General features: G+C 37.3%; 1 protein-coding gene across 1 annotated transcript; it reads left to right on the forward strand.

The window, feature by feature from the left end:
• Positions 1–1,297: 1,297 nt before the first annotated feature.
• Positions 1,298–9,244, forward strand: LOC133871446 (probable ADP-ribosylation factor GTPase-activating protein AGD14). Its single transcript, XM_062308897.1, is given in 10 exon segments — positions 1,298–1,347; positions 1,532–1,604; positions 1,734–1,795; positions 1,990–2,051; positions 2,054–2,076; positions 2,178–2,239; positions 2,314–2,410; positions 4,945–5,191; positions 8,337–8,486; positions 8,600–9,244. Coding segments are annotated over 8 exon segments (624 nt in total). The 3' UTR covers positions 5,140–5,191; positions 8,337–8,486; positions 8,600–9,244.
• The last annotated feature ends 910 nt before the right edge of the window (positions 9,245–10,154 follow it).

Consider the following 10,154-nt stretch of genomic DNA (forward strand, 5'->3'; position numbering starts at 1 on the left):
AAATACCAATTCCCACATTGACAACTCCACAAACTATGCACAAAACTACAAGACAAATGCTCCAAGATTTACTTCTAAAATCAAGAAAAAACTAAACAGTAAATCATCGTTGATTCGAAATCTCAGATGCCACCCACCCCCTTCTTTATCGCCGTTCTTCTTCTTCTGTTTACCGGGTGGCATCCGAAACTCAACTGTAAAATAATATTAAAAAAAGAAGAAGGAAAAATTAATCCATTATAATGAAAAAGTTAGCTTTGACATTGTCTTCTTCTCCAAGGGGTGGAGCAAGGTATAATATTGAGGACAACAAACTTTTCTTATTAACCGAAAATAAGCTTTGCTTGTTGATGTACATTTCTGTTCTTTTTGTTTTTGTTTTTTTTGTTTTTTTTTTTCTTTTCGTGATTTACTTTTACCTTCTTACATAAAGAGAGTGAGCTATCGTGACTTATTATTGGATGACATGTCAAGTTCAGCTTGTATTTTTTACAATGACTAAGCAAATGAGACACTTGTTTCTATATAATTGGTGACATGTTGAGTAACTGGACGTGGCTAATTACATGTGGTTAAAAAACTAGTTAATAGATTCTGCTAATATATTTTTTTTCTTGGCTTACAATAGAGAATAATTAGTCAATTTTTAAACCTCAATGAGCTATTTGTCACCTCATGAACCTAAATTATAATTTTCCCATTGAATAATTAAAAATGAACATCAATCAGTATTTTATTATATTTTATCATATTTAAGAAATAATAAATACTGATATAATAAAATTTCAGCCATTCACTTTAAATTCAATAAAATGAAGTTAAATTTAGAGAAAATATAAAATATAAAGTTTCTAACGGCTCTTAAAAGCAAAAATACAGCCGTCCAAGTACACTCTTAAAAGCCCAACGGCCCCCAAAACCGACCGTTATTACCGGCAACTTTCCTTCCCTTCCTTCCTTCCGACCTCTCTCTCTCTGTTTTTAGTAAAAGCACCGATTTTCTCGGAGACAATGAATGTCGTACTAAATCTCTCCAAAACTCTGCGATTCTCTGCAATTCGGCTCGGCTATCCTTCTCTCTTCTTCTTCTACTTCTTCAATTGTTTCCTTCACAATCACCGATTTCTAGGGTTTCTCTACCAATGCGGTTCGCTTAGGCACAATTCTCCATCATAACCAGGTTTCTGTCTCCCTTTGCTTTTTCTCAGAAAATCGCAAAACGTGTTATTTCTTCTTCGTTTTGTTTTTCTACCATAAATAATTAAATAAATAATAAGAGGGCTGCTCGTTTTAGAAAATGGAAAAGGAAAATGAGCCCTTGTTTCTTTGTTTGGTGGCTGAGAAAATGTAGGATATGGGAGTGTGACAGTAAATAATTACTACACACAAGACTCATGGCTTATGGGACGTGTTGATCAACTACATGCCAATTCCAGAGTGTTCTTGCGGTTCATCCAAGTCTATTTGTGAGCATAACCGCCAAGACTATGTTTTCAGTTTCTCATGGCTCTTAACAAGAATCAATTCACAGCAGCATAAGTACACATAATAGTGGTCTTTTGAGGCTTCCTGAGAATCGAAGATGCATCGATTGCAACAGTTTGGTATGATTTTCTTTTTAGTAATACAAAACTTGAAGAATAAATGCATATTGTATTCTCATATTCTCTGTTAGAATATATGGAAAACATTTGATACAATAATACTATGAACAACATATATTCTTTTATCAGGGACCACAATATGTTTGCACAACTTTCTTGACATTCGTTTGCACAAACTGCAATGGAGTGCAGTAAGTATTCATACTTGTACATCCACTACTTTTCTGTAGATAATGTTAGTTTCATTTTCGTTATTTTCCTTACTCCTTTCATGGTGCATCTGGTTTTCACATAAGTTGTACATGACATCATTAGAATGATCTGCCTTGAGTTACTCAAGAGGCATCTGTTTAGAGTGACTAATTAATTCTTTTAAGTATTCCAGTTGGGAATTCACTCACCGAGTAAAATCAGTGTCAATGGCTAAATTCAGTGCAGAAGAAGTTAGGATCTTTAGGCAGGGGGAAATGAGGTATGCATTCATATTCAGCTGTAATTGATACAGTTAGTGATCTTTATTGTCGCTTAATTATACTTCTTGCTTCCCGTTGTTTGACTTAAATCATTTCACAGCGAGCAAGGCAAATTTATTTCAAAGGTTGGGATCGTCAGTGCCATTCTTACCCTGAGGGCAGGTTGTTAACCAATTCTTTTATGTTGATCTCAGTACTTCATATTGAGTGTTTCTGGTTCACATATTTGGCTGCAGTCATCTTCGTATGCTCCGGGATTTTATTAAGCATGTCAATGTGGATAGAAAATACACTGGAGAGAAGAGTATTGTTAAGCTCCCAACACTGAGATTGGTAAGCTTTGCATTATTATACACGCATGCCCATGGATCATATCGTTATTTTAAATTTTCACTTTTTTGCTGTGAAAAGCTTGTCCAACAATTATTTCATATACTATTAACACTTGCCAACTCCACAATTTTGGACCTCATCAATTTAGATCTGATAGAAAATTAGAAGTACTGTTGTGTGTTCTGTTGCATGAATGATTTTGCAAACAGGCAACGAGATAATTTGATAGATTCTGAGGGAACCTAGATCTTAGATTTTGAGAGAACCTAGACCTTTTAGAATCTGAAGAAACCTAGACCTTTTTAAATACAAGGTCTGGGATTAATTCTGCTTACCTATTTATTAATTGATCACCCATTAAATAGGAGACTATATGACTATATGACTCAAACTAAAAGACTTAGAGATAAACTCGTACAAGGACTTGGAGATCAAATCCTACAAGGACTCAATTAAAGATTGCATGACAATGCTACAAATAATTAAAAGACTCTGACTTAGATGGATAACTATAACTATCATTATTCAATTAAACTACGACTACTCTAAGATAAGCTACAACAAAGATAACTTCAAGAGTTTCATTGGATACGTGTTTGTGAGTCATGCCAACGTCATCTAGACACTGTAGAATCCTACTTTCATAACATTCCTTCCTCCATGAAAGTGTCCTTGTCCTCAAGGACAAAGTCTGAAAATTGCATTTCATTCACTTATTAGGCGGGCGTTCACTCGGTGGATTATACCTCTCCACCAGCGGCATCTGTGTACACGGTGGTTGCTAGGTGAATGGATTTGTAACTTGAGTTGCTTCACAATCGATGTGGCTCCATGATGATGGAGTCGTTGGTTCCTTGCATAAATAGCCCAAGGTGGCAGCACATCATATTGGGCTGCCACATATTGGGGTAGCCGGATCTGCTCCGATTTGGTCATGGCAAGTGGTGCTTCATTGGTGTCAAGTAGTGTTGTTTGAAGCCTTTGGGTTTTGGTTGCTTGGTTTTCCAACGGTGATGAGATGAATTGGAGTGATACTGTTTGTGGATGCTGAGGGCATTGGACTTCATTCTTGTGTGCATCCAACACTTTCTTTAAGAGAAGACTATCGAGTTTTTTTCTTCATCCTTTCCATCATTTCCATCCGTTGATTTGGTTTCTTGATAAAGCCTTTGAACATAGCCATGAGGCTAACAAATTGTTGCTCAAGCCAATCAACTCTTGAATTCACCATTGAGCAAGAAACTTAGCTCTGATACCAAAATGTTACGTGAATGATTTTGCAAACACGCAATGGGATAATTTGATAGATTCTGAAAGAATCTAAACTTTAGATTCTGAGAAAACCTAGACCTTTCAGATTCTGAGGGAACTTAGACATTTTCAAACACAAGGTTTGGGATTAATTTTGCTTACCTCTTTATTAATTGATTACCCATTAAATAGGGGACTACATGACTACACGACTCAAACTAAAAGACTTGGAGATCAACTCCTACAAGGACTCAATTAAAGATTGCACGACAGCGCTACAAATAATTAAAAGACTCTGACTTAGATGGATAACTATAACTATCTTTATTTAATTAAACTACGATTACTCTAAGATAATCGACAACAAAGATAACTTCAAGAGTTTCATTGGATATGTGCTTGTGAGTCATGCCAATGCCATCTAGACGCTGTAGAATTCTACTTTCATAACATGTTCACACTCAAAGCAACAAAAAAAAATATATGTTTTTCTCATAGTAGGAAGGTTAGCTCATATAAGGGTGGATCTAGAAGCCCACATTATGAGAAAAGGCACGAGCGGCGTCATAGCGAATGATCTAGAGCTGGTCGAAGAAGTGTGGATGGAAGTTTCAAATATTATTATGATGAAGGAAGAAGTCCTCGATATGCCCATGAAAATTCAAGTTATGGAGGTCCTAGGAGAAGTCCTGCCTGCTTTGAGGTTGTTAATGACAGGTTTCGAGATGATGAGTATGGAAGCTGTAGGTTCTCAAATACAGAATCCAAGCCAGGGATCAGGTCATCTGACTTTTGAAAGAACATGGATAGGTCCCATTCCCCCATTGGTACGCCTGTTAGAGATATTTTAGGAGGCAATATTACTCCTCTATAGGTAGGCAAACTTTCTAAAGCAATTGATGTGAACGATGCTGATGGTTTCTGCCCATAATCAGGTGCATAATTGCCATGTTATGCTGGAAATTTGGTTTCTGTCTGAATAATTCTGTTTTTTTTTTTTTTTTTTTTCCTTAAGTCTCTCTCCAGAAAGAAATATTGACAACATGATTATGTAATGTTCAGTATATATACTTTCCCTTGGTATTGACTCCATAGTGTATATCTTGTTTGACTATATGAGATGAAGGAGGTAGCCTATTAGAGAATGACGTTTACAGTGCACGGGTTCTGAGTACTAGGCTGTATTTAAGCTTTGGAAATTGAATTTATTATCCAGTTAGCTTTGGAGTCTAATCTGTATATTTTTGAAGTTCCTAATCCAACATACACTTATTCTTCAACAGATCTCAGCATTGCCCAATAGTACCAGTTGTTCTACATCTGCATCGACTGGCAACAATATGCCAGTAGTAACTTCTGATGGAGGTGCTACACTTGCTGCAGATAGTGGCAGTGGTTACTCCACCATTAAATTCCTGACAAACAAGAGCTATCAAACATGCAGCAATGTCATCCTACTGCATTCCCATTGCAGATAGTAGCCCTATCATGCAACAGATGAGTCCAACTTTTGGAACTCCAAATTATCAGGTGAGACAAATGATGAGGCTTTTTCCTTACTTTCAATCTTCGGTCAAATCTAATCAAGGCACAATTTTTATCAAACACCAGCAAACTAACATGAAATCGTGTAAGTTGGTTGAATTTTACAGCAGAGAAAATCTAGTATTGGCCGGTAATGACAGAATGTTTAATATTTGCAAGTTGAATTCTCAATGTGAGGGAGAAATGGGGTAATGGTGTGATGTCTGGCTATGAGTTAGAATTTGTGGACTGTATTAATCAATTGGAGTTACTTGATCTCTCGTTCTCTGGGAGTTTCTTTACTTGGAACAATAAGAGAAGTGAAGATCAGTTTGTTGCTCATAAGCTGGACAGAGTAATCGCAAATGAAGATTGGTTCCTCAATAATTGTCAATCAGCTTTGGATTTTCAAGAGGGTGGTATCTCAGACCACTCCTCGGTAGTGATAACAGTAGGTAGGATCCAAAGCTTTGGTCTAAAGCCTGGCTTGATCATGCTCAGAGGGATTTTGTTGAATCACATGGGAAGGGGGAATGGAAGTTGAAAGAGAAGATGTATATGCGTGAGTACCTGTCTATAAGCAATGCAGAGGAGAATTTCTTAAACAAAAGGCTAGGAATAATTGGCTCAATCTTGGTCATCAAAATACAGAATATTCTCATAAATGGTGAAAATCCGAAACTCTAGGTACTTCATTATGCATCTTTGGAGTGAAAATGGGGTGAGAGTTGAGGAAGTGAGTCAGATTAAAGCTGTAGCTGAGGATTACTATACGAAACTTATGGGTTCTAATCAGCATATATTTGATGAGAGTAATGGTCTTTGGGTAGGTCAACTCCTTGATAAAAAAAATTCTCTGCTGCTTGTGTAAAAGGGATGCAAAGGGATGTTAACGAGAAGGAGATCAAGGATACCATGTTTTCTATTAATGGTAGTAAGGCTCCCGGGCCAGATGGCTTTCCTGCTAGTTTTTTCTATAAGGCTTGGCCCGTTGTTGATTCTGGTGTCATCCAAGCCATCAAATCTTTCTTTAGGTCAGTAAAATTATTAAGGGAAGTGAATGCCACGATAATTTCCCTTGTTCCTAAGAAGAATAACCCTTCTGAAATGGGAGATTTCCGTCTAATCTCTTGTTGCAATGTAGTCTACAAGTGTATTATGAAAGTTCTAGCCAACAGAATTTTGCCTGGTTTGGATGATGTGATTTGTTCTAACCAAGGTGTTTTCATTCCTAAGAGTATTTCTGATAATGTGTTCCTAGCTCAAGAACTGGTTAGGGACTATCACAAGGAGAAGGGGAAACCTAGGTGTACTCTCAAGGTAGACATCATGAAGGCTTACGATTCAATAAGTTGGGACTTTATTTTGCATTGTCGAAGTTGTTTTGGAGCACCTTCCAATTTTGTTGGATGGGTGAGGGAGTGTATTACTTCCCCCCGTTTCTTTGTGGCTGTAAATGGGTCATTAGTTGGCTATTTTGAAGGTAGAAAAGGATTACATCAAAGCTTCCCTATTTGTTCGTAATAGCTTTGGCGGTGTTATCAAAGCTGTTAATGGGAAGTGTTCCCAGGAATTTTATTCGCTTCAAAGTGGGTGATGGCAGGGGTATCTTCTTATGGCATGATTGGTTGCATCCTTTTGGGATTTTGTATGAGAAGTTTGGATGATAAGTTGTTGAATGTGTTGAAAAATGGTACTTGGCGTTGGAGAGAAGCAAGATCAGATGATCTTGTAACTATTCATAGCCATTTACCTCTGGTGGAAATTGGGGAGAGAGATCAGGTTGTATGGAGTTTATCAAAGAAGGGGATTTATTCTTGTGCTGATACTTGGGATTATATTTGGTTTAAATGCCAGAAAGTGAGTTGGTGGAGGATCATTTGGTTTCCGTTCGCTACCCCTAAACATGCCTTTATTCTTTGGCTTCCAGATAGGGATAGGCTTTCAACAGGTGATACTCTTTGTATGTTTTGTAGAAGTTGTATTGAGGGGAGGGATCATCTCTTATTTCAGTGCAGCTTCAGCCGCAGGTTGTGGAGGGAGCTTTTGAAGCTTTGTCTGATAGAAGACCCTGTTTTGGTTTGGAGGATGTTATCTCTTGGGGTGAGAGTCGTGAGGCTGAATTAAAGGGTTCATCCTTAAGATATTCGATCTGCAAGCTCAGTGTTGGTATCTTATAGTTTGAAGAGGCATAGAAATGATATTAAGCACCGAAATCCCATTAAAACAGGAGAGAATTGTTAAACAAGTTGTTTGGGAGATCAGGTCTTGGGTCTTGAGCAGAGGAAATCTTGGCTTGACCTTAATCATGAAAGAACTCAAGTACAGGCCCCACCAGTATACACAACATTCCAACTGATTCTGTGTAGTACGATCACTGTTTATATTTTTCTTTGTCCCAGTGTTTTCTTGGACATTTTAACACCTTCTTAAAGTATATATTGTGCTTATTCAGGCCTTCTATGAATGCTTATTTTATCTTGTATCTGTAGTCAGCTAAATGTATTGGAGTATAGTAGTAAAAGGTAGAGCAGGAAGTATGTTTGGGAAATCGAGGACTTATATGCAAATTGGGATACCTATAAGATATGCACTAAATAACAAATCTTGATTATACCAAATCTAAGTAGAGATTACATTCTTATCTCATATTCGTGTTCTCAAGGTGATTAGACTGCAATGAGATTGACCTGTAGTCATATGGTGTCTCTCACAAAATTTTTGTATTGAGAATCTGTTCACATGAATATTTTATGCTGAGGCGAATGGTAACTTCAGAGAAAATTAGCTATACAGGCTCTTTCATATCTCTATATTATCATCTCTTGAACTCTTGGCAGTATGCTGGCAATTTTTACTTACTGGTTTGAGTGGAAATGGGGAAACTGTTCCTTCTACTACAAAGCCTTTAATAGAGATTGATCTATGATGACGTGAAACTCACTTGCATGAAGCATTTTAACCCAATTGATTATAAAAAAATCAGTAATGACATGTTCTGGTTTAAAGTAAAATTTTCAAAATCCATAATTTTTTGTTCTCTTGGAAGGGTTTTGTTTTAAACTTTTCAATAAAGGAGAGAAAAGTTGTTTTAACCTACAAAAATATGTGTCGTCTCTGATTTAGTTTCCTTCCATGTTATCTTTACAAGGTTTGCTGCCCAATGTGTCAGCCGCTAGCAGCTTATTGAGTATTTCCAGCCTTGGTACCTAGTCTTCAGGTTTGACGGCACCTCAATCACCATCTTATTCATCTGCAGTGCCTCCACATTCACCTTCTTTTGTTTCAGCCATGCCTCCTGGTAAATTCACTCTTTTTGTCGTTATTTCTTCTGAATAACGTGCTTCAAGTGCATAATAACGTGCTTCCATCACAACTCAGAGTAATTCAGAGTTTTCTCGAGTGTCATTGCAGATCACAAGGAGTTGGTGGATTTGGCAGTGATGGAGCTATATTTGGATCCTTAAACACAACTCAACAGTCAACTGGAAGATACTCAGCACTAAGCACCCCAAATCCTTTTTCTTCAATGGGAGGAAACCCTTTTGGATAAATAAAAGAACAAAAAGATTTTGCATCCCATTTTCTGTCATTTTCTTTTTGCCTCCTAAAATCTTCAGGAAGAAGCCTGGTTGGTTTCTCTTTGATTGAAGATTAAAATAAATGAGTAATCTGAATGGGTAGTTTGTCTGTTATGTTTCTGCCTGGTGAAGAGTATAAGAATATTACAAATGCTCAGAGAAGCGCATGGACAAATTCTTTCCAGACCAAGATTCTCTTCAAAATCATGGTATTTTCAGATCAACTTATTGCATATTTCCTGCTGGCTTAAGGGGGCCCCTCCCTCCTTCCCTGTGATATGTTTGTCTTATTCCTTTGTCTTCACAGCATTGTGATCTTTCCTGTCTTCTGTCACTATGATAATGCTGAACTGTAGCTAGAGCTCTTTGATTGGTATAAATATGAAATGCTATATTTTTCATTCAATAAACTTGGGAAAGAGAACCAGGGAGGGCATTACTATAATGGTATGACTTTATGAGAAATCATTGCATCATGACTGTACTTCTTTATCATGAGGGTTGTCGCCTTTTTCAGCCCTTGCCGGACTTTCAATAATGGGAAACAAAGTTGGAGACAAACATTGTGGAGTGATCAATCACAATTCACAAATTCTAAACAAGAATGTTACATTTTTTGTGCATCACTTGTCCTGAATGAATAACCCATTTTCCTTATAATGCAATGGAAAGTATTCTCTGAACTCGAAGAAGTGGAGGTAAGGAGGTGGCCATAGAAGGCAAAGGTGTGAAGGGCATTGCATGTTAAAAGATTTATCTGAATTGTATTTCAACCGTGATTTACACTGGTTGCTAGCACTTGTATATATAGAGAACCTGATTACAAAAGTTTGAGATAGAGAAGGTTTCTATCTAGGAGAGTTTACATAGAAATAGGACTACACTAAAGGATAGGTTTAATTTTAAACCTATTATGATCTAAACAAATATAACCGGTTAGAGTTCTAGTCTAAGTCTAACCGGTTTGTTTACAATTCAAACTTTAGAAGTTATCTCTTATCTTCGGTTGAAGATAAGAGACCTTTAGCGCTCGAACTCTTTGACAAGAGTCCGAGTGCTTTAACATCCCCCCTCAAGGTCAACGGGGAAGCTTGCACGTTGAGCTTGGAGCAAAACCATGGAAACCGATTTGAAGCAACCGGTTTGGTTAAAACATCAGCTATTTGTTCTATGCTGGGGATGAACAGAATTTGTAGAGTCTTGGCAGCAACATGATCCCGAACAAAGTGGAAATCAATTTCCACATGTTTGGTTCTAGCATGGAAAACTGGATTGGCAGCCAAGTATGTGGCTCCAATATTATCACACCATAACTTTGGAGGAGAAGAAAGATGGACATCAAGATCTCGAAGAAGGTATTGAATCCATAGCAGTTTGGCAGTGGCATT

This window comes from Alnus glutinosa, chromosome 6 (assembly GCF_958979055.1).
Source record: "Alnus glutinosa chromosome 6, dhAlnGlut1.1, whole genome shotgun sequence".
Taxonomy (NCBI): domain Eukaryota; kingdom Viridiplantae; phylum Streptophyta; class Magnoliopsida; order Fagales; family Betulaceae; genus Alnus; species Alnus glutinosa.